General features: G+C 37.3%; 4 protein-coding genes across 7 annotated transcripts; 2 read left to right on the top strand and 2 right to left on the bottom strand.

The window, feature by feature from the left end:
- Positions 1-1,300: 1,300 nt before the first annotated feature.
- Positions 1,301-9,138, top strand: LOC107822384 (putative ABC transporter C family member 15). The gene is made up of 11 exons (XM_016648917.2): positions 1,301-1,534; positions 2,320-4,658; positions 4,793-4,879; positions 5,208-5,852; positions 6,216-6,380; positions 6,657-6,951; positions 7,073-7,287; positions 7,440-7,745; positions 8,085-8,148; positions 8,430-8,669; positions 8,773-9,138. The coding sequence occupies exons 1-11, from the start codon at positions 1,495-1,497 to the stop codon at positions 8,877-8,879; spliced, it is 4,503 nt and encodes a 1,500-aa protein (XP_016504403.1). The 5' UTR covers positions 1,301-1,494; the 3' UTR covers positions 8,880-9,138.
- A 693-nt stretch (positions 9,139-9,831) lies between these two features.
- On the top strand, positions 9,832-12,632 carry LOC107822385 (small ribosomal subunit protein eS12-like). Of its 4 annotated transcripts, XM_075255542.1 has the most exons (6): positions 9,840-9,948; positions 10,292-10,335; positions 10,592-10,689; positions 11,642-11,933; positions 12,103-12,168; positions 12,354-12,632. In XM_075255542.1, the coding sequence occupies exons 4-6, from the start codon at positions 11,697-11,699 to the stop codon at positions 12,411-12,413; spliced, it is 363 nt and encodes a 120-aa protein (XP_075111643.1). In that variant the 5' UTR covers positions 9,840-9,948; positions 10,292-10,335; positions 10,592-10,689; positions 11,642-11,696; the 3' UTR covers positions 12,414-12,632. The 4 variants fall into 4 exon arrangements, with proteins under 4 accessions (XP_075111644.1, XP_075111643.1, XP_075111641.1 ...); XM_075255540.1 differs by lacking the exon at positions 10,592-10,689; XM_075255543.1 differs by lacking the exons at positions 10,292-10,335; positions 10,592-10,689 and having other exon boundaries at positions 9,832-9,948.
- A 2,066-nt stretch (positions 12,633-14,698) lies between these two features.
- On the bottom strand, positions 14,699-17,768 carry LOC107822383 (mediator of RNA polymerase II transcription subunit 22a-like). Its single transcript, XM_016648916.2, has 4 exons — positions 17,567-17,768; positions 17,306-17,476; positions 15,829-15,894; positions 14,699-15,173 (listed from the first exon to the last, which is right to left on the bottom strand). The coding sequence occupies exons 2-4, from the start codon at positions 17,462-17,464 to the stop codon at positions 14,916-14,918; spliced, it is 483 nt and encodes a 160-aa protein (XP_016504402.1). The 5' UTR covers positions 17,465-17,476; positions 17,567-17,768; the 3' UTR covers positions 14,699-14,915.
- A 380-nt stretch (positions 17,769-18,148) lies between these two features.
- LOC107822382 (uncharacterized zinc finger protein At4g06634-like) lies at positions 18,149-22,389 on the bottom strand. Its single transcript, NM_001326094.1, has 6 exons — positions 22,264-22,389; positions 21,338-21,396; positions 20,956-21,155; positions 20,219-20,308; positions 19,723-19,866; positions 18,149-18,950 (listed from the first exon to the last, which is right to left on the bottom strand). Exons 1-6 carry the CDS (start codon positions 22,347-22,349, stop codon positions 18,414-18,416), a joined length of 1,116 nt encoding a protein of 371 aa, NP_001313023.1. The 5' UTR covers positions 22,350-22,389; the 3' UTR covers positions 18,149-18,413.
- Between the last annotated feature and the right edge of the window lie 1,577 nt (positions 22,390-23,966).

Genomic DNA, 23,966 nt, shown 5'->3' with positions numbered 1-23,966 from the left:
TAAAAGGTTGACTAGAAAGAATATACAAAAGCTGTCTTGTTCACTGATTATCTTATTGAAACACACGTTGTTCAATCTTTGTTTACAAGATTCAAAGATTCCTTATCCATCTTCACCTCTCATTTCTCCACGTCGCTGATAAGAGAAAGAACCATCCAAACCATATAATAATTTGGTGATAGATTCTTTCTTACTATATTTATTGTCATTATCTACATTTATTGCATGTTCATGTTACAATATTTATTGATAATAATTAAGTACAATTCTGCTATTTAATGCTCTCAAACACCGTTCATCTTGTTGATATCCTATAACATTTGATCTAGAATTTATTATATTTAACTAAGATTCACCCTTCGTTTCATTAATTAGATTAACAAAAAGTTTAATACTTTTTTGTCAAACAGTTATATACATACATACATACATATAGAGAGAGACTCGCCCTACCCTTTCCACCCTTCTTCAAAAGGAGAACAACAAAAGTTTGGAATATATAATAACTCAAGTGTGACCTAATGTCTGATGTGCAAAAAATTTAGATGGCATGTAAAGCTGTGTATATTAATTTTATTGTTAGCTCACATCAAAGATGAAATAGATGGTTCTTGCATGCCAAGTTATGAGACTAGAAAGTTATGTTTTTAATTTTGAAGTCATAGTTGGTAGGCAGGCTTGTTTCTTTTATTCATATAAAAATAAAAATAAAGCCAGCTGCTACCTTATTGCAAGCTCACTCCTGTAGAAGTCCACAACAACTTTGGTCAAACCAGTGGCACAGCTAACATTTTAAATAAGGAAATTTAAAATATAATAACAAGTAAACACACAAGGGAATTAAATTAATTATAACCAATAATTAGACTTGTAGAGCAAGTATTGTGTAAGTTCATTACTGAGTGTATTCTGAATCACAACATCCTTTCTTTTTCTTTTTCTTTTTCTTTTTACACAAAAGGACAAAGCAAAAGTTGGTAGCGACATTAAAATTTCTGAAACTCCTTTCTTAGTCTGAATAAAAGTATACAGACTCCAGTCTTTGTCTTATTTTATTTTTTTGTCTTTTAATGTCAGCAAATATATAAAGACTATAGTGGGATGATTAGGTCGTACACTTTAATCTACTATACTTTAATTTATTTCAACCATATATTGCCTCATAACCAAGCCCTCCTTAACTTTTAGCCTTGTTTCAATGCAATCATATATTCTCATCACATTTCAAATATGACGTTTACATTCTATTACGTACTTTTTATAGGTAATTATATACTCCACTATAGAGTATTTAATAAATAATTTGATAGTAGAAAAACCTTCACACTGTCAGTGTATTTAAGTGTAAATTTATAATATACTAATGAAAATGGTTAGAAGTTTTAACTCAAGGCTTGTTTTCTTTTATAAATATAGCATTGGATCCCAGACTTCCATAAGCTTTTTTCATTTCTCTCTTTTATAACAAGTAAAGAGAGACTGGAAAAGGAAACTATGGTGTTAGAATCCATCTCTAAGCTCCCTAATACAGCAAGTAAATTAAGCCCTTTTTTCCTTATTTTTATATTTTCTTGCTTGAGAGCTCTGTTGTTTGATTTGTTGCATATATAGACTTTAGAAGTTCCAATATCAAACTCATTTCAGAAGGATCTTAGTTTTAGACTGCATGCATGTCAGTCTATTAACATGCCAAACTCTCCATATTATTGCCATTTTTTTAGATGTATAATTATATATTTGCAAGCTAATTTGACAAGTATCAGCTGAAAAGGGTTAAAGGTATGTGATTCTATTGAAGAACCTGGAGAATTAAAGCATGTTAGAATCAAGAATCTGTTAACTGTTCCTTCTTCATGAGAAAACAAAGTGATAAAGATTCATGAACTAATGAGCATTAGCAGTTATTGTTCTACCTGAGATAAGAAAAGAAAAAAAAATCAAGAAACTGCAAGTTAAAGCCTAAATAAAAGCAGTAATAGGGCAGCCCAGTGCACTAAGTCCCGTTATGCGCGAGGTCCGGGGAAGGGCCGGACCACAAGGTCTATTGTAGCCTTACCCTGCATTTCTGCATGCAAGAGTCTATTTTCATAGCTCGAACCTATGACCTCCTGGTCACATGGCAACAACTTTATCTGTTCTGTTTAGGTTTATGTCAAGTGATGAAGTGCATTTAACTGAATAAAAATCAAGTGATGAGGATAGAAGTTTGATGAAAAATTTAACATGGACTGCAGAAAAAATGGATGCTAGCTAGTTGGATAATAGTTTTGTCTGCTTTTATATTGATGAGATGGTGCTTCTATTTTTTATCAATGGCAGATACAAATTTTCCCGAATTGAAGACTGCGTGGCTGCAGCCAATGTCGCGCTGTTTTTGGGAGGATGCCAGCATCATTGTCTTTCTTGGATTCCTCGGAATCTTACTGCTGGATTCACTGTTATGCAAATGCAGAAAGAAGGTTATGACAGTTGATCAGAAGTACACTGTTGGAACAGAAGTCCGTGTTTCCTACTCCTACATATTGAGCATCATTTGCACGACTATATTATCGTGCACTCATCTCATAATGCTCTTGATATTGCAAAAGAGAAATGGTGCTCACTGCCAATTCAGATTTCCAGTTCTCTCCTCTGAGATTCTGCAATCAACTTCATGGGCAGTCTCATTTTTCGTGCTCTACAGAACCAGGAGTAGGAAATACATCAAGTTTCCTTGGGTTCTGAGAATCTGGTGGATTTCCAGCTTCTTTCTGTCTATTGCTCGTGCGACTCTTGATGCCCATTTTGTCATCACAAGCGATGAACATCTAGGACTAGCAGACTATGTGGACATCATTGGTCTTATTTCATCTGCCTGTCTTCTCGGTATCTCAATCCGAGGGAAGACAGGCATAATTCTTGACATCTCGGACAGTACAACTGAGCCACTTTTAAATGGGAAGAATGAAAAGGATCCAGAAGACAAAAGGGACAGTCCATATGGAAAAGCTAGTCTTCTCCAACTGATCACCTTCTCTTGGCTCAATCCACTATTTGAAGTTGGAAACAAGAAGCCCCTTGACCAGGATGAAGTCCCCGATGTTGACTTCAGGGACTCCGCAAAATTTCTATCTGGTTCCTTTGATGAAAGCCTGAAGTACGTAAAGGGAAGGAATGGAGCCAAAAACCCATCTATCTATAAGGCCATTTATGTATTTGCAGGGAAGAAAGCAGCAATCAACGCTGTCTTTGCAGTTATTAGTGCAGGATCATCTTATGTTGGTCCATACCTTATGGATGACTTTGTAAATTTCCTCAACGAAAAGAAACTTCGGGGGTTACAAAGTGGCTATCTTTTAGCACTAGCTTTTTGTTGTGCAAAAATGGTTGAGACAACAACACAAAGGCAGTGGATGTTTGGAGCTCGGCAACTAAGCCTTCGGCTCAGAGCTGCTCTGATATCTCACATTTACCAAAAGGGCCTAGCTTTATCAAGTCAATCACACCAAAGCTACACCAGTGGAGAGATAATCAACTACATGAGCGTAGATGTCGGAAGGATTACGGATTTTATATGGTACCTTAACTCAATGTGGATGTTACCCATCCAGATATCATTGGCAATCTATGTTTTACACATGAATCTAGGGAACGGGGCACTTGTGGCGTTAGGGGCAACCCTGGTAGTGATGACCGCCAACGTGCCCCTGACAAGGATCCAAAAGGGATATCAAACTAAGATAATGGAATCCAAGGATGAAAGAATGAAAGCTACTTCAGAAATTCTGCGAAATATGAAGACTATTAAACTTCAGGCATGGGATAGTTATTATCTCCAGAAGCTGGAAATCTTAAGAAAGGTGGAACATAATTGGCTATGGAAATCACTAAGATTGTCAGCCCTATCTGATTTTTTCTTCTGGGGATCACCTGCATTTATTTCTGTGGCAACTTTCTCCGGATGTGTTATGATGGGCATTCCACTGACTGCAGGCCGAATCTTATCTGCATTGGCCACATTTCGGATGCTTCAAGATCCTATATTCAATTTGCCAGATTTGCTAAACATTATAGCACGAGGGAAAGTTTCTGCTGATAGAGTTGCTTCCTACCTGCAGGAAGATGAGATTCAACCCGATGCAGTTGAATTTGTTCCCAAAGCTGAAACGCAATATGGGGTTGAGATAAAGAGTGGGAGATTCAGCTGGGACACAGAATCAGGAACTCCCCCAACCCTTGATGGAATAGAATTACAAGCTAAGAGGGGAATGAAGGTGGCAATTTGTGGCACTGTTGGATCAGGGAAGTCAAGCTTGCTCTCTTGTGTACTAGGAGAGATGCCAAAATTGTCAGGGAACGTGAAGATCAGTGGTGAAGTGGCATATGTTCCTCAGTCTCCTTGGATACTTAGTGGAAATATCAAGGAGAATATTCTATTTGGAAAACCTTATGAGAGTGTCAAGTATGACAGAACAGTTGAAGCATGCGCGCTGAAAAAAGATTTTGAACTATTCCCTGCCGGTGATCTTACAGAAATTGGAGAAAGAGGGATAAATATGAGCGGAGGTCAGAAGCAAAGAATACAAATAGCTCGTGCAGCTTACCAAGATGCTGATATATATCTTCTTGATGACCCTTTCAGTGCCGTTGATGCTCACACAGGCACGCACCTCTTTCAGGTGTGTAGTTAAGCATGTCTATCAAAGAACAATTCTGGGATTGGATTTTCGAAAACCTCACTATCCATCTAGTGTGAAGGTAATGTTATGGTACTTAAGTAGTACTATATTTATACATTTTCCACGTGGTGCAGGAGTGCTTGAGGGGGGTTCTCAAGGACAAGACCATACTTTATGTTACACACCAAGTTGAGTTTCTTCCTGCAGCAGATCTCATTCTGGTATGCAGGAAAGCGACATAAGTTTCAAAGTTTTCTATCGATGCACTCAATTAATGTCACTTAGCTAATAGAAAGCATCACCCTCACAAAACAATGATCTGCCTATACAGTGATTCTGTTGATGATTCCGACAGAAGAATTCTGCGAGCTTTTAGTATATACAAATGTCTACATGAACACATCAAGTGTATACATGTTCGCACAGTTCCAAACAAAACTCTTATTGAAAATACTTCATGCTTCTTAAGATTTATAGAATTTTGACCAACATTCAAGACTCTGAGTTGCAAATTTTTTAATCCAGAATCTAACTCCTTAATATCAACAGGTGATGCAAAATGGAAGAATTGCACAAGCTGGAACTTTTGAAGAACTACTGAAACAAAATATTGGATTTGAAGTTCTAGTTGGAGCACACAACCAGGCTTTAGAATCAATTTTAACAGTTGAAAGCTCAAGTAGAGTATCTGAAGAAGCAATTACTGGTAGTGAGATGGATACAGATAGTAACATAAATACAGAAACTAAGCAGGATTCAGAACACAGTCTCTGTGTAGAGATAACAGAAAAAGATGGAAGACTTGTGCAGGATGAGGAGAGAGTAAAAGGAAGCATTGGAAAGGAAGTTTACTATTCTTACTTGACCACCATGAAAGGTGGTGCCTTTGTTCCAATAATTCTTATAGCGCAATCATCATTTCAAGTGCTTCAGATTGCCAGCAACTACTGGATGGCATCGGCATTCCCCACAGGTGATGATGCAGCACCAATAGCTGAGAAGATGAACTTCATACTTGTTGTTTTTGTGCTTCTCGCTGTTGGAAGTTCCCTTTGCGTGCTAGTGCGGGCATCATTTGTGGCTATAATAGGCCTTCAAACAGCAGAAAAGCTCTTTAGCAACATGCTGCACAGCATCCTTCGTGCTCCTATGTCATTCTTTGACTCTACTCCTACTGGACGAATCTTAAACCGCGTAAGTAACTCAAAATTGGCTGATTCGTTGGGACAGCAGATTGATCAGCTCTAGTGTACTTCCCTTAATCTGAATGAGATGTGTTGATTTAGCTAAGTATTCATACAGCATAAGTACTAATGGTCGGGTAGTTTTGGTTATCCTTCATAGACACGAATATCTGAATTTATCCTCTCAACCAACTGTAACTCACAAGTTAATATGCAGAAAACATCAGAATAAAGATAAATCAAGATAATAACTTGACAAAAACACAGTAAAATGTCTAAAATCTAGCCATAACGTAGAGAACTTAAGGCTGAAATTCAGTTTAAAGCAATTATATTCGATCAATCACTGAAAAACATGTTATAACATGAACAGGCATCCACAGATCAAAGTGTTGTGGACTTGGAAATTGCACTCAAATTGGGTTGGTGTGCTCTCTCCATTATTCAGCTTCTTGGGACAATTGCTGTCATGTCGCAGGTTGCATGGGAAGTATTTGTCCTCTTTATTCCAATAACAGCAGTTTACGTCTGGTACCAGGTAAGTAAGCTGTACATGATTAGATTTCATATACTTATTAAACAAGATGTTGCCAGCTTGTTTTGGGGAAAGTACTCTAGTGGTCAAGTTAGGGGAGGCTGACGCAGTGATAAAACAAGCTCACTGCTCTAATTTAGTCACCTTTCTAAAAGTTTTTCTTTACATGATTAAGTGAATACTAGCAAAATTTATCTAAAGATAAAGGATCAACACACTTTGTGTTTCTTAAGTTTCCAAAGATTTTCTTTTAAGATATATTATTGTTAAAAATGCCAGCAATACTACATACCAACCGCAAGGGAACTTGCTCGTTTATCTGGAGTTCAAAGAGCTCCGATCCTCCATCACTTTGCAGAATCACTGGCAGGAGCAGCAACAATTCGCGCTTTCAACCAAAAAGATCGCTTTGCTCATGCAAACCTTAGCCTCATAGATGGTCATTCAAGGCCATGGTTCCACAATATATCAGCACAAGAATGGCTATCTTTTAGACTGAATCAGCTTTCTACTTTTGTTTTTGCCTTCTTCCTTGTTCTGCTAGTCACACTCCCTGTAGGAATTATAAATCCAAGTAAGAATCAGAAATTACTTAGGATTTTCTTTATGTTATTTAGAGCAGAAGTAGGAAACCAAGATGTCAAAAGCATATTATTTAGCAGAGGAGGAAACTGATGTTGCTTTATTTTCTACAGGCATTGCAGGATTAGCAGTAACATATGGCATCTATTTGAACTATTCACAAGCTGCAGTAATATGGAATATTTGCGGTACTGAAAACAAAATGATATCAGTTGAAAGGATTCTCCAGTATTCAGACCTTGCCAGTGAAGCACCCCTCGTGATTGAAAACTGCAGGCTATCGAGCACCTGGCCAGAAACTGGAACAATTTCCTTCCAAAATTTACAGGTAATGACAACAGTCACATGCCTTAAGATAAAACTAGACTCAGTTATGAGATTTGCTTCGATGCACGATATCTTTACTTCTTCTTTTTTTTTTAAGCATGATCGGCTTAAAATTTGCACCATCTGATATCATTACAATACCTCTATCTGCAGATACGTTATGCTGAACACCTCCCTTCTGTTTTGAAAAACATTACATGCACATTTCCGGGAAGTAAGAAAGTTGGTGTTGTGGGAAGGACAGGAAGTGGTAAATCAACCCTCACTCAAGCCCTTTTCCGGATCGTAGAACCCAAAGAAGGAAGCATTATCATTGACAATATAGATATTTGCAAGATAGGTCTTCATGATTTGAGGTCAAGGTTTAGTATTATTCCTCAAGATCCAACAATGTTCGATGGAACAGTTAGAGGAAACCTAGATCCAATAGCACAGCACTCTGATACTGAAATCTGGGAGGTACTTATTGCACTTAGCATTACACAAACAATTATACACAATCCATATTGATGCAAGATGTTAATACTTCGATTTTGGTCTTTATTTCTAAATAAATAATTATGTAAAAGTGTGTCCACTTAAATTCGCATATTATCATATAAATCAACATCTTTGCATGGTAACAAGTCAAAAGAAAAATATCTTGTTAACTCCTCTAAATTATTGTTTTGCCAAGTCTAAATTATTGGAATGTAAACTTTAACCAGTTTATATCATGCAGCCAAGGAAAAAGTTGAGATCAACTTAAGTATTAGTGACTTAGCTAGTGAATAATGTACAATGATCTTCTTTTCTCAGGCTCTGGACAAATGCCAACTTGGTGATATAATACGTGCAAAGCCAGAAAAGCTAGAATCTACAGGTCAGACTATAAATTTCTTAATTAATACTCTCTCCATCCCAATTCATATGGTACAATTTCCTTTTTAGTCAGTACCTAAAAGAATGCCACATTTCCTTGTTTATAGACAATTTATCTTTAGAATTCCTACTTTTTACCATACAGCCACACAAATATCTATAGTTTGTTTTAGACTACAAGTTTCAAATACTGCTAGGCGTAGTAACTTAAGCCGTGGCCTTTTCCGATGAAAGCTCTGGCGATTTCCTTATTGAAAGCTACTAATATGGTCATTTTCACAGTGGTTGAAAACGGAGAAAACTGGAGTGTGGGTCAAAGGCAGCTTTTCTGTCTTGGAAGAGCTTTGCTAAAGAAAAGTAGCATTCTCGTTTTGGATGAAGCAACAGCATCAGTTGATGCTGCAACTGATGCAGTGTTACAAAAGATTATCAGTCAAGAGTTCAGAAATCGAACAGTTATCACAATAGCTCACAGGATCCATACAGTCATTAATAGCGATCTTGTCTTAGTCTTGAATGAAGGTAAGATTTTTAATACATTTAAAGTCTTTATATCCTCTTGAATTAAATGAACTGCCAATTTTTCATCCTAACTGTATGATATCCTTTGCTTGTCCCTGAACAGGAAGAATAGCCGAATATGATTCACCAGCAAAGCTATTGGAAAGAGAGGATTCTTTCTTCTCAAAACTGATAAAGGAGTATTCGATGAGATCCAAAGGTACGGCTTAGCAAAATTACAGACATGATCTCGCTTCACACATTTCCAGAGGCAACAGTAGAAGAAAGATACCATATTGGAGAGCTAAAGGTTTTATAAAAAGTTGAAGAAGGTTTATATTAGCCTCAGCTACAAGCCTATTGCAGAGATCAACTAAGTGACTTGAAATGCTTTTGTAGACCATTAATTACTTTGTTCTTGAAGTTACCAATAAATTATGTTATCTAAGTTGCACTTCAAGAGAGGTTAAGTTGATGTCGCGAATAAAAACCTTCCCATCCCACATGTAATTTTCAGAGGGTAGCAAAGTTAAATAAAAGGGCAGCCCCGGTGCACGAATTCGGGGAAGGGACGCACCCCAAGGGGTGTGATGTAGGCAGCTGATTCCATGGCTCGAATCCATGACCTATAGATCACACGGACATAACTTTACCATTGCTCCAAGGCTCCCCTAGCAAAGTTAACAAACTAAGCTGGCAATTGTTTGATATTTATGTATTCTCAATTCAGAATAAACAGTTAACATAACAAACTATCACACCTCAAAAAAAGAAACCTACTAGAAAAAAAATCTTAAATACGCGGGAGGAAAAGATAAAGCCCAGAACTTTTCAACATTTAACAATTAGCATAAAACAAACAACAAGATACCATATTATGGTATCTTCCATTGCTATGATAATTCAACCACACAACCATTAAGCACGAACCAAAACAACAGAATACAGAGTTCACTCCTTCATAAATTTGATTAGCCAAAGAATATAAATGTACTTGATGATGTGGACCACTTGTATAGGCCAAATGCTGGGCGTAAAAAGCCATGAACTGAAGAAATTCTTGTTAAATATGCTTAGTCATATGTCATAACTACAAGGACCTAAATTAAAATTTATGATAACTAAGGAACCAAAAATGTTAATACTACTATTAAAAGAAAATTACGAAAACGGTAGTTTAGTAATTTAGAGTGTCACTGCTTTAGGGTTCAAAAGTGGTCATCTCATATAAATCTTCATCCCGTTATCATTCACCAATACTGAGGCCAAATAGCTGCGCTTAACATCGACATTCTTTGAGGTGACCCCCTTTTTTACCATCTCTAAATCTTGGCAAAAAGTTATATCTCTTTTTTACGTTTCGTTTTTCTTTTTGTTTTATGGGAAGTCGTAACTTAGATCTTTTACTCATTGCATAATATTATTTCTGGGGTTTTCACACTTCGATTTATAGAGACTGGTATTTTATTTTATTTTGAAATATATATGTATACGAAGGATGTAGCCCTTGTTAAAATTAGTAGTATTTGGCACCCAAATGTTGGATCAGGATATGCACGGTATATTTGGGATGAGGGTTTATGGAGTCTATTATTGATTCTATTTACCTGACTAAGTTCCGTGTTTTACTTTGAGAGGAACAGGTTGCAGATCTTTTGGTATACCATATTGCTCGAAAAATGTCAGGGTAAGTGGAATTTTATGAATTCCCTTAATTTTATTGTCAAATTCTAGTTTACTTGATTATAAATAAATGTTCCTGTCGATGTCATTTCTGTTGGTAATGATGTAGACACAAGTGAAAACTCAGAAGTGCACAACTTAATATAACTATTTGATCGCTTTACGAGTAGTTATTGCAACTTAGTCTGCAATTATTTTTGTATGTGTAGTACATAGTCTATCAGAGTGCTATTTGAATTATTCTTCTACGCTTAAATTAGGTCCTATCTATTGGAAACAGCCTCTCTATCCACAAGGATGGGGTAAGGTCTGCGTACACACTACCCTCCCCAGACCCTACGGTGTGGGATTATACTAGGTATGTTGTTGTTGCTTAAATTAGGTTCTGTGTTTGCTTGGAATCTTTTTGGGTTGGTTAGCGATTTGTATGTAAGTGTCGGATAAGTTTGGAGAATCTATAGTTTTAGGGAACCTATCAAGTTCAATTCTTGATAATGACTTGAGATGGTCATCAGCTCTCCAGGAAATTCTTCTTCCATTCTCTTTTCCTCTCCTCCCTCATCTTCATCCTTCCAAGTTCCATAGCATCTCTTTATCAGCTCCTTCCTTTGTTTAACATGAATATCATGAAATCTCCTTCCATCTTTTTATTAAGTAGATGTAAAACACACGAAGTAGAAAGACTCACCATGAAGGCTTTGGTTTATATGGAGTGGCATTCCTTTCCTTGTTTCCGAAAATTGTACAATGAGCCATAGATAACAGTTCTCGACTAACAATAAAAAAAATAGTTCTCAGCCAGAGGCGGATGTAGAGTACCGGTACCAGCTGAACCCGCTAAAATTACAACAAATAGTAGATATAAACCCATAACTTTAAAAATATTGTGGGTTCAATGCTAAAAGTCTTAAAGATCCCATAAATGCTGGATCAACTTCTGTTCTCAGCTGGTATCAGACATTGTTACATATCATGTAAATATTTTTGTTTAGTCCTAAATTTTGTGAATCAGCTTATGTTCTGAAACTTAAAGTCAAGGGAGGTATCTTTATTCCCTGGCAAACCTTACATTGGACTTGGTATTCTAAGTTAAACTGTCTCCCAAGTTTCATGTAATGTAGCACTTAATGGTTAGGGATATCCCTTCCAGTTTGCCTTCGCGGAAACTGGACATCGGTTTTTTACTTTTCTTCCATTATTCATGCCACATTGGAAAGTTATTAGTTACTTAATCAATTTTGCTCTTTTAGTTTTTCACTTCCTTTAACTTACCCATAAGGTTCTCTACTTAATATTCCCTTCGATTGTAGCGAGGATGTTGCAGTTGCTGTTGCCGAGACTCCTGCTCCAGCACTTGGAGAGCCCATGGACATCATGACTGCTTTGCAGCTGGTGCTGAGGAAGTCTAAGGCTCATGGAGGCCTAGCTCGGGGACTACATGAAGGTGCAAAGGTGATTGAGAAGCATGCAGCACAGCTTTGTGTGTTAGCAGAGGACTGCGACCAGCCAGATTATGTCAAATTGGTCAAAGCACTCTGTGCTGATCACAATGTCAGCTTGATCACAGTTCCGAATGCAAAAACTCTTGGCGAATGGGCTGGTGTAAGTTTACTTTGTTTGCCACTTGCTACTTTTTAGCTCTAAGTGGCTTAGAGGGGTGATAAAATATTAACTTCCGACTTCTCTTGATGTGCATTTTCATGCGTCATGAATCGTTGGAGTATGAACGTTCTGTCCTTTTCTAATTCTTATTTTTGGGCCCATTTTACAGTTGTGTAAGATTGACTCTGAAGGGAAAGCAAGGAAAGTGGTTGGCTGCGGCTGTGTTGTTGTGAAGGTATATCCATGAACTACTAAGCATCATAATCTTGTTCTAGCATGTATAGTTCGGCTTTATATATTAAAGGAAAATGACTCGGGCTGGATTTCTGTCTTAAAAATGCTGAAATATAAATAGAACCTAATAAGTTGTGGAAACAGAGGAGATTTTCCGTCTTAGTTAATCTTACTATCATTTTGCAGGATTATGGGGAAGAGACTGAGGGTCTGCATATTGTCCAGGAGTACGTAAAGTCCCATTAAATTGGCCCGGTATATGAAGATCTCTTGTTGACATGGAGCTTTGCCTATGAAACTCTGTTCCCTCATACCTGCTTCCCTCATTAGTTGTGTACCTGCAGTTGATTTTAAGTTTTTAAGACTAGGTAGAAACCCTTCAGTTGTAGTGCCGTTCAGTTTTGTTTCTCATCTGTAAAGAATATCGATTTACTAATTGGAAATCAGAAATTCTCTTCTGGTTTATATGCCTTCTTGTCTGTTCTTTTACTTTAATTGCTAAAAGATAATCGTCCAAATGATTTAAGATACGTATAGCGTGATGTTTATTTATTTATACTTTGGCTAATTTGCTATGAAAAATCAAACCTGCTGTAGGCTAGCTTGGTTGTGTTAGAATTTTATACACTATTCAATGTATAAAATGAATTAGTTATAAAATTAAAGATAAAATTTAAGCCCTTCTTTAGAATCAAGTAAAGGTTGTTTATGTCACGGTCCAAACCTATGGGCCGCAACAAGCATCTGGTACCTTGCTTAACCGAGTATCAACATAACATATCTTTCTTATTGTACTTTTATTGGCAAATGGGCCAAACGGGCCATCATGGGCTAACCAGAATAAACATAGGGGATACTCAATATAGGACGACCCAACCTGATATAAAAACTTATACATGTGATATACGAGCCTATAAGGCCGACATGATCATTTGTAAACTCAAAATATAGGCCGGCACGGCCATACAAGCATTCGTATACATGACATCTGTTTACAAGTCTCTAAGAGTACACACTTAACATAAAGATCGGGACAGAGCTCCGCCATACCAAACAATATGCGCTTAAATCATACTGACCAAACAAGCAACTTTGGAGCAAATGGAGCGCATCAACATCTTCCGCTGAGCTGATAGCCTACTTGGAGGACTCTCAACATGTCTATTGGGACCTGTGGGCATGAAACGCAGTGTCCCCAGGCAAAAGGGACGTCAGTACAAATAATGTACCGAGTATTTAAGGAATGAAAATCAGTAAATAATAGACATGAGAGAACTATGGAGTAAAAGACTCGACATGTATGTCTAAACAATTCTGTGAATCATTTAATATCATAATGTCATGTATATGCGTATAAATGTCATGCCATGCATAGGTATATGCGTTCATAACATCATCAAGCCTCTGAGGGCATCCCGTCATATCATCTCAACCACTGTGGGCAAATCATCAACGTATACCAGCTGATCAGGTGGTGGTGCGATATAACGCCGTAACCTTTTCCTAGGGGAGGATGTATAGCCCAAATCACGAGGCACGTGTAAAAAATGGTCTTTCCGTCAAACTAGGTATTTTATGTACGTATTTTCTAAAATTTGTCTAATATTATGTGTTGGCACCCATGCTCCAAAAAGTCTGAAGCACTTGGTTGAGTATTGGGTTATTCACCCAAAGGAATAGGGATCGATTTCCACTAAATACTTTTTTTCCCTACTTTTTTAATGGTGCACCCATGTTCAAGAAATCCTAGATCCGCCTCTGCCTTTTCCCATATCTCATATACATATATACGCGTATATAACGTCATTTGATCATGGGTCAATGTACATATATAAGTGAATGCAATGCATGAGAAGTACGTGAATAAAATCTTTCGGAATGTCATAAAATCATTATGCCTTTGAGTAATATAATGAAATAAACTTTTTTTTTCAACTTACATATTTTTCTGAGACCCATGAACAGATGATAGAATAATAGGACACATGGGGAATTAAGAACATATACATCTCTAGTATTTATATGAATAGAATCATTTATGGAAGTTGTGTATTTGCTCGTTTCGTTTGTATCGTATGGATCATGCCAAAAAGAAAGAAGAGATAACTTTTAACAAACCTGAGTCAATTCTCTTGACAATCCCTCTAACACATGTTAATTGTGACGAAACACGTAACGGCGAGATCAAAATAGGGAACAATCCGTATAAAATACTCAAAGCAATAATGTTGCTATTGCAATTCATTGGTCCTTTTCTTTATGAATAAACTTTTTAATTTATAATCATTTGTAAAACTTTAGTGGTATTTTAGTCAGTTTAATAAAAGAACAGCTTCAACACCTTTTTACTAAACATTCAACTGCTTATTATCAATTTCAGTACTTTTATCCAAACACATAACTACTTATTCATAAAATCAGTTTTAGCACTTAAAAGTGTTTTTCCGCACTTAAAACTTATTAGCTATTTACAATCAGCTAAGCCAAATGACCTCTTAATGATGTCGTCTCGTTTGAAAAAGGCTTTGGAGTAATAATAAGTTGGATTAAAATGGATTTCTCATCATTAGAGATCGTTTGTTCAAGAACCTCATGGTAATTATCCCTTCAAGAAAGACAAATACACTTAGCAAGAATATGGGGGGCAACAGCTGAAGTTCTTGCCACATTATCCCAGATGATAGATTGGGAGCGGGAATAGAGAAAGGAAAAATCAAAGGGAAAGAAACAATGTTGGCAGAGCCATGTTCAGGGCATTGTTTCTTGGCTGTAAGAAGGCAGACTACTGGTTCTTTCTGCAGAAGAATAATAATGTGACTCAAGCTCCTTAAGGCTAGCAGCTGCTTCCTCTCCAATTCTAGATAACATGCATTCAGTTTTCTCAGCCTGTTCAGTAAATTCTTCTGTTCTCTGCTCCACATGATCATTTAGAGATGCAAATCCTGAAAATATAGCTGTTTGCTTCAACTCTGACACCAACTTAAGCAGTGTGTCAGCTGCTTGGACCTGTTGTTTATGCATCCAATACCATTATATGAGATACCAAGGGAAGTGCAAAATCAGAAAAAGGCATATAAGAATAGGAGAATCTGTTTTTGAAAGCAGCTTTGATTCAAGCATAAAGCAGTTTTGGTCTTTGCATCAACTCAGAAAGGATAAACCCACATCAAGTCTTACTTATTGCAGAAACGTAGAGGAGAACAAGCTCTTCGCCGATGATAGCTGAGTAGCACTCACAAAAACGCACCGAAGCTAAGAGGAAACACAGAAACTTTAGCCTAAATTCTTCACTCAAAGTGGAGTTTCCATTTAAAAAAGACAAAGAGCTAGGTTCTTTGCCAGTTTGAGAATTCTAAGTATCTGTGGTATAACAAGAAGGGGATAATGAGTAAAACACCATAACTCACAGAACCATTTTAACATGGTGAAGGCCTTTGTTTCCACTGTTCAGCCATATTTCAATAAAAGAGTACTAAAAGATAAAAGATAAAGTTTTTGCAATATGTAAATTCAGGTCAGTAGGCCACTTTTCCTGCAATGAATATTGTCAACTTGGTAATACAAAACGAATTCTTTTTGTATGCACATTCACATGTAATTTGAGATGTACATCTCATTGAACATCAGAGCTATGTACAACTGAGAACCGAAAAATCCTCACCATTCGAGATGCACGCATCTCCATCATAAATGCTTCTTGCGAGTTTCTGACCGGTGGATCATTCACCTGTTATAAGCAGTTGTCATCAAGTGTAAACAAATATATTAACCACCTGCAAGAAGATAAACAAGTATACTATCTTCTAGTTTCACTTTAACAGTTTTGAATCAAGCATAATGGCCTTTGGAGCTGAAATGGAACAAATGGGCAGCAAAATAAGTGTTCATGACAGAAAAAGAATTGCACACTTCTTTCCTTTTTCCAATTCATGCCATCTCGAAGTTTAATCCGTTAATTGTCGACGAAGTGCTCTGTAGAAGTAAGTTAATATCTGATAAAAACGAAAAAAAATTCTAAAGATCTTTGTGGTTTTCCTCACATGGGTGGGCGAGCATCTGTTTAAGATTCCGCAAGGACGTAAATATACAACAACAACAACAACAACAACAACAACAACAACCACCCAGTGTAATCCCATAAGTGGGGTCTGGGGAGAGTAGGATATACGCAGCCTTACCCCTACCTCGGAAGGGCAGAGAGACTGTTTCCGGTAGACCCTCAGCTAGAGAAAAGATGGAAGAAGCACTGATAGCAAGTAATAACAATACAAGGGTAATTAGAAAACTAAATCCAAGATAGCAAAAGAGAAAATGAAAGAAGTACTAATAGCAAGTATTAGTGCAGGATATGTAGTGATAGCAAACTAAAAAAGTACTGATGGCAAGTAATAACAGTACAAGATATGTGGTACTAGCAAACTATGGATAAAAGTGATACCATACTAACACTAATACTATTGCACTAAGGAAGACAACGAGAAACACTCGACTATATACTAAACTTATATCCTAATTCTCAACCCCCACCCCCTATTATCAAGGGTCATGTCCTCGGTTAGCTCAAGCTGCACTGTGTCCCTGCTTGATCATCTCTCCCCAAGATTTCTATGTCTTACGGACGTAAATATAAGAAGGGAAAAAGATCGAATTGGCCAATGTACTATCCGAAATTGAGCAAATTTGTCCTCCACTAAAGTTTTGGTCCAATATTACCCTCCGCTGAGAAAAAGTCTCGTGTTTGCCCTTGACCAGAGGCGGAGCCCGGATTTGGAGCTAAAAGGTTCAGAATTCTTTGTCTTTTTAAGTTATTGCGTTTTGAATTAATAATTTGTACATTTTTAACGGATTTTTTTAAGACAAGGGTTTAGGCTAAAGTTAGCCGAACCCGTAACTGGCGTGCTAGTTCCAACCCTAATGGAGCACCAACCTAATTATAAATCATGAGTATACAGTGAGGGTGCAGCTTTTCGGCCTTACACTCAGAACTATAAACAGTTGAAAAGGTCTACACCCATTGTCACATAGGGGCAATGGGCTATCTGTATTTAGTACCCACTGGTTTTAAAAATCTTGGATCTGTTTTTTAGTGTGTATACATGTGAAAAGGGAGAAGCTGAAGGAAATAGAGATATATATACCCGCGCAACGTTAACAAGGAAGCTAAAATTGTCAACAATATTGCCAATATCAGCATCCACTCTCTGAAGCAAGCTCTTCTGTTTTTGAGCTGCGGCGGCGGCAGCAGCAGCAGTTGGTCCGCCACCTCCACCACTTCCACCAACCCCTCCTTTATTCATTCCGGTTGAAACCTACGCATTTTATAAAAAATCGAAAAGGGTCATCAAGAATCTTAGCAATCAAAAAATAGAAAGATGAGATATTCTACAGTGGATTTATACCTGCCCGAAGGTGGTGTTTGAAAATCAAACCCTTCTCTGCAAATTCTACTTAGTTTTTTCTAGCATGAAATCCTCTTTGTGGCATAGTGACGGTCTGACGGAGAAGAGGGAAGCGAAGGTGTTTCGTGCTGGGTTTTATTTTGTCAATGAAAGTGTTGGATAGTGAGGACTGAGGAGTATTAAGAAAACTTTTTTTCGAAGCAGAAAAGGGTAATAATTGATACTCCATAATAAAGTCTGTTTGCATATAAATTTCAGTTTTTTTAAATAAAAAAAAAATCAGTATTTCATCTGAACTATTTCTCAATTAATTTTTTTTTAAAAATTCGTCAATTTTTAATATCTGCGAATACTCGTAGTCGTAGCCAACTTAGTACACAGCATTTACAGCTATTGAAATGTGTATTTATGACCACATTTCTAACTATTATTTCTAAATTGACATTAGGTGCATCTTTCATTGATAATGTCTAAACTATATTTTGACCATTTTAAAATGTACATAGAGTTTCCTTTTAATTTAAGAGTACTTTATATTGTATGACAATTTATGGATCTCAAGTCCTCGATATGGTCAAATTTGTACGTAACAAAATAGGATATTTCAATATATGAAATAACTGAATGAGTAAGAAGCTTGCACAATAACACAAAGCTCCAAGTTCCATCATATGTACTATATGCTGAGAGAGGATTAGAGAGGGTGGGGTGTGCGAATACCGAAACCTTGTGCTTCATAAAAGTCAAAGGGATTGATTGTACAGCAATAACAAGGTCTTATTCCATTTTCTAGACGGTGACAACCATTTATCCCAAGACATAGTACCCGAATATGTACGAAATAAGCCTACTCATCTTCTTCAGTCTCTTCGTCGTCGTCATCGTTTTCACCATATCTCCATCCATCCCCAACATCATCCCGCTCCTCTTCTGTTTCTTCACTATCTTCTTCATTGTAGTTCTCTTCTTTAACAGGCCAGGGCTTCTTCGCTGCTATACTGATATTGGCTGGAGAAGCACTAGAGCTTTTGCGTGCAACTTTTAAAGGTGGTTGCTTTAAGCTTGGTTTTGGCCTGCTCTGTTTCTGAATTTTGCCGTTTCCACGTTTTGCAGCATACGCGTCCTGGTCACTGCCTTCATCCATATCATTGTCAGCTGTAGATTGAGCATTTTTGGCATTATCCTCTGGAAAATGACCAGGGTGCATGTTCCTTAAATGAAGATTCAGCTTGTATTCATGGATGTAAGATTTGTCACACCCTTCGTACGGACAGCTATAAGGGCGGTCAGACGATGATGAGGCATACGCCGCTGAAGAAGATTTCGGTGTTTTCATTGGCTTCTCCACAGGTGGGGTGTACTTTGGAGCATCTGGTGTAGAGTTCTACAAAATGAAAAGATTTAAAATCGATAGTCAAATCCTGCTTCAAATGCTACTTTAGAAGATGCAAAGAAAGGTGCATCCACATTGGCATTTCTTTAGGAAAATATTAGCTTAAACATCTACTAAATCATTAGAGGAAACTGTCAACATAAAAGTCAAACTTCAAATTGGGATCTACTTAGTGATGCACAAGGGAATACAGGACATAAATTCCTGCAAAACTATTGTCTTCTCTAATAAGTACGGTCAGTATGCTCACAGTGCCATAAAGCCAACCATTGACAGGACACCAAAGTTCCAACTACACATTCATATTAAGGAAAAGATTACACAGTGAGAAGAGTATTTTCCCTTTAAAGATATTTGACAAGGAAATGAAGGGCGAACATGGGGCAGGGAGGGGTGGCGGTTAATCTGAAACATATGAAAATATCAACAAGGACCCAAAGTTCTCTATCTCCCCCCCCAAACCCCCGCCGCGCAAAGCATTGCAAATTATGAACAAGGAAAATCTTATAAAAGAAATATATATTCAAAAAGTACTACATTTACATGTGCATGTGAAATAAGTTATTTTTATTTGTGTACATTACCCAAAGTACAGACTGGTTTACAGAGAGGAATTGACCCAAAAATGTTAAGAATCCAAAATAGTTGGAACAGAACAGGACACGTGTCACCTTGTTTGTGATCAAAGAGGCAAAATTGAGAAATTATAAAGTCCGTATTAGTATTGCATGGTCAAAACAAGGGTGGTAGAGAAATTGCAAACCTTCTGGTGACTAGATGCAATATGATTTTTAAGCTTGTACTCATGTGCATATCGCTTTCCACATTCTGGATACGGGCAGATATGATAGTTCTCCTGGGAGTGTGTTTTCATGTGTGATCTTAAGTTAAAATCCAGTGAGAATGCCTGCAGTGGTTTCAAAGGAAATCGGTAAAATCGAAACACAATAAATAGCACAAGCTATCTAAAACTATAGTAGTGTACATGCCCATATACATGCAAGCATGTCTGTGTTCCTGGACATATATCCCGAAAGAAAGAAGAAACAACATAGAATTCCTACAGTAACAGAGAATTTGGAAACACTTTTTCCTGATAACCAAGAAATCCCTGAGGGCCAGCTGGCGCACTTTTTCGCTTCTTGTCATCTTTTTTTCTTCGTTTTATTTCTTTTGGTGGGTAAGAGGGAGAGGCCCTGGATAGGGTAAAGGGAAAACATAAACAGGAAGAACTATTTGAATAGCTGATGATTTATTACCTTGCCACAGCCTTCATGTGGACATACATAGTCTCTTTCCCCAGTGTGAATAAGAAAGTGCCGTTTTAGCTTGGAACTATCCAAAAATTTCTGCAAAAAGAAGACGAGATACAATTGAAGACCTGTACAACTAGCCCAAGTGGACTCAGAGAAAAAAAAAACACAAGAAATAAATGAAGGAACCATATGCTTGAACTTGCATATCATAGAAATAAGATGGATTTTTTTCTCCTCGAGACAAAAGATTAAGTTGATCCAAAACAGTATGACAAAGTAGTACAAATCCAATCTACCCATGATTAGCACACACACTGAATCTGAGGCTAAAAATGGTTGAAGAAGGTTCAATTGTAAATGAAACAATACACTCCTATAATACAACTTCAATAAACTCCTCTGCCAACCAACTCATTACGAAAATATCTTATGAGTTCAAGGAGAACCTATGGTATCCATCGAGAAACAGAGTCCCCATATGAACTACGGACTTCTAAAAGGAACGGTACATAAAAAAGGTAATATAGTTTGCGACAAGGAATGAATTCCATGTTCCATCTCTTTCCCCCACTGAACCCTACCAGAGGACAATGTCATGAAAGCAAAATAAGTAAAATAGAAGAAAGAGCAATACAATGAGATGCTCTTTGCAAAAAAAAAATCATAAAATGAAATGGCCAAGCTCATCCTGAAGTTCTATAGCATATAGTGCAGTCTTAATGCAAAGACAATACTCTTACCTTTCCACAGCCCTCATAGTGACATACATACTGCCTCTCCCCGTGGATGTGAGAATGCTTCCTCAAGGCCCCGGCATCAATAAATGTCTTTCCACAACCATCATAGCTACAAAGGAAAAGAACTTCCGTAGTTGGCTCCGGCTCTGGTACGGGTACTTCTGGCTCTTTGGGCTTCTCCTTCAGAGCTTTTAATGTGGCCTCTGATAAAGAAAGTAGACAGGGAGAAATATAAGGTCAAACTCAATGTACAACCTAAAAGCCACAGCATATGACGAAAAAAAGCAGTTAAAAATCCTGCAAAGATCCAGAAAAATAAAGAAAATAAAATGAACCAACATAAAACTAAAAAAAGATGTATAGGAGCTTTCAGATTTGAACTAACCATTCACCCACTTTAAGAGGTAGCACTTCCCACCAGTTGCTACAACATCTTGCGGGACCCTGGGAAAAAAGGATAATAGTAAGAGAATTAAAACACAGTATGAACTATAATGAAATTACATGGCTAAAAACACTCTTCTCACCCAGTGACGAATGACTGATCCTCTGAGATAATTAAAGGACAGGTTAAATGAAATCAAACACATGTCTGAACTACTAAAAGTTCATGCCAGTTATGGAATGTTAGAAATACAAGCAGCAGAATCCAAGGTGATATTCTAGTTTATAATTTGTAGTAGCTCCTCCAGTCCTCCCTGACATGATTGTTAACTGACAAGTTTGCTTGGAGCTAAAGAAACCAATTTGTCCTGTGGTCTCTATTGCAGCTTTTAATGTACGAATTATTGGTCCTTAGCCTCTAACGAAAAGTTCCAAGCAAATAAGTTGCAAATTCAAGTTAACAATACAACTGATTCATACTGAATCTCATCATCTTTCTATTCACCACAAAGACTTCCCTTTTAGCATCTTTACGCTTTTTTCCTGACAATTGGCATTCCCTATGTGAGCTTCGTAAAGGTTACCCAGTTCAACCATGATGAATTCTTTGAGATTGAGGCTTAGTTGATTGATTGATTCGATATATCCTTGGATAATCATAAAGCTACTTATAACTATTTCCTCCATTAATGCACCATCAGACTGAAATCAAACCCAATTAGACAGAAGATGAAGCTATAACATCTAACTATAATTAGAAAGAAAAAAAACAAAAAACAAATTTAATTCGTAGTTATTATTGCTTGTGCAGGCAAGGACCGGCTAGATATGGTACAACAAAGGAGCTGGAATTGATAAAACTTAAAAATATGATTGAATAAGTGATTAATGCGAAATTGAGATTCATTTAAATTCTTTTTTCCTTACCATTCTTTGAACCATTTGGCAGCAGGAGCTTTGGACTTGTATATGGGGCGTCTCTCAAACAGATGGTGAGCCATGTGAGTTTCCATCTCGTTTGATCTATGAACTATAATTTGTGAGTTTGGAATTTTCACAATTAGGGTTAGGGTTTGAGTTGAATGTTTGAGGAGGGATTTATTATTGGGTAGTGTTCCGACAAGTGAAAGGAGAGAAGTAAATCCGCCATTGTTAAGCGGCTCTCCCAAAAACCCGATTTCCGGCCGGGTAGAGTATAATGGTTCATTAAGCCCGAATCACAAATGGCATCAATATCTTTTTTTCGTTTAAGAAAATAATAATATTGACGAGATTCGAGGCAGTGTTAATGCTGGGCTGGAGGTTTGGAAGTAGGTACTAGAATTTAAAAGTTTCAAGTTGAGCAGGACCAAAATAAAATATTTGAAGTGCAAGTTTAGTTATGTGGCTCGGGAGGGGTGATATTGAAGTGAGGTTGGGCACACAAGTTATACCCAAGAAAGATAGTTTTAAGTATCTTGGGTCTATAATCCAAGGAGATGGAGAGATGGAGAGATGGACGAGGATGTCACACATTGTATTGGAGCAGGGTGGATGAAGTGTAGGCTTGCATCCGGCGTTTTATGCGACAAAAATGTGTCGCCAAGACTTAAAGGTAAGTTTTACAGAGTAGTCGTTAGACCGATCATATTTTATGGGGCGTGGAGTGTTAGCCAGTCAAGACCTCTTATGTTCAGAAGTTAAGGGTGGCGGAGATGAGAATGTTGAGATGGATATGTGATCACACTATGAGGGATAGGATTAGAAATGAAAATATTCGAAATTGGTGGGAGTGACCTGCATGGTGGATAAGATGCATGAAGCTAGGCTGAGATGGTTCGGTCACGTGAAGAGAAGAAGCATTGATGCCCTTGTGAGGAGGTTAGTTATGACGGGTTCAAAGAGAGGGTGTGGTAGGCAAAGAAATATTGGGGAGAGATGATGAGACAGGACATGGCACATCTTCAGTTTACCGAGGACATGATCCTTGATAGGGGTGTGTGGAGGTCGAAGATTAAGGTTATAGGTTAGTTAGTGGTCGAGTTTATTTCCTTTTCATACATGTACTTCCTTCCCTAGCTATAGTACTAGTGTTACCTTGTGTTCATTATTTTTATATCGATAGGTTTATCTTTACTTCGTTTTATTTTTCTTATTGTTGTTACTCTTTCGTTGTCGTTGTTCTCTGTCGTAATTATTGTGATTTTGTTATATTGAGTTGAGGGTCTTTTGAAAACCTCTTTACCTTCACAATATAGCGGTAAAGATTGTATACAAACTACCCTCCCTATATGGCATACCACACTTATAAAAATATATTGGGTATGTTGTTATTGTTGTTGTTTGGAGCCTTTTGGTTTGGGTGTATAAGATATATAATGTTTGGTTGAGATTTGAGGAAATCTAATCTCCACGTAGATATTATCATTAATGTTATGAAATATTATATTATATAGTGGATATTTATAAAAATGTGCCTCGTTAAAATTTTACTAAGAAAAAATCCAGTGGGAAAAAATCTCGGTGAAGGAAAAAGAGTACACATATCTTGTAATACGTATTGTTTGCTGCCTCGTTAAAAATCTTGCTAGGAAAACCCAGTGGGATAAAACCTTAGGTAAGGGGAAAAAAGAATGCACTGCGTATCTTAC

Source organism: Nicotiana tabacum, chromosome 6 (assembly GCF_000715075.1).
Source record: "Nicotiana tabacum cultivar K326 chromosome 6, ASM71507v2, whole genome shotgun sequence".
NCBI classification, from domain to species: Eukaryota; Viridiplantae; Streptophyta; class Magnoliopsida; order Solanales; family Solanaceae; genus Nicotiana; species Nicotiana tabacum.
The sequence above is the reverse complement of the archived record's forward strand: the minus strand, read 5'-3'. Positions and strand labels throughout refer to the sequence as shown.

Coding starts and splice junctions, on each gene's coding strand:
- LOC107822385 (XM_075255540.1), top strand. Junction 11,934..12,102: donor CTCTTGGCGAATGGGCTGGT/GTAAGTTTACTT, acceptor CCCATTTTACAG/TTGTGTAAGATTGACTCTGA. Junction 12,169..12,353: donor GCGGCTGTGTTGTTGTGAAG/GTATATCCATGA, acceptor ATCATTTTGCAG/GATTATGGGGAAGAGACTGA.
- LOC107822382 (NM_001326094.1), bottom strand. CDS start 22,349: ATGGAAACTCACATGGCTCACCATCTGTTTGAGAGACGCCCCATATAC. Junction 21,156..21,337: donor CCTCTTAAAGTGGGTGAATG/GTTAGTTCAAAT, acceptor TTTCTTTATCAG/AGGCCACATTAAAAGCTCTG. Junction 20,309..20,955: donor ACTATGAGGGCTGTGGAAAG/GTAAGAGTATTG, acceptor TTCTTTTTGCAG/AAATTTTTGGATAGTTCCAA.
- LOC107822384 (XM_016648917.2), top strand. CDS start 1,495: ATGGTGTTAGAATCCATCTCTAAGCTCCCTAATACAGCAA. Junction 6,952..7,072: donor TGTAGGAATTATAAATCCAA/GTAAGAATCAGA, acceptor TATTTTCTACAG/GCATTGCAGGATTAGCAGTA. Junction 7,746..8,084: donor CTGATACTGAAATCTGGGAG/GTACTTATTGCA, acceptor TTCTTTTCTCAG/GCTCTGGACAAATGCCAACT.
- LOC107822383 (XM_016648916.2), bottom strand. CDS start 17,464: ATGAATAAAGGAGGGGTTGGTGGAAGTGGTGGAGGTGGCGGACCAACT. Junction 15,895..17,305: donor TCCTTGTTAACGTTGCGCGG/GTATATATATCT, acceptor TGCTTATAACAG/GTGAATGATCCACCGGTCAG. Junction 15,174..15,828: donor AGATGCGTGCATCTCGAATG/GTGAGGATTTTT, acceptor CATAAACAACAG/GTCCAAGCAGCTGACACACT.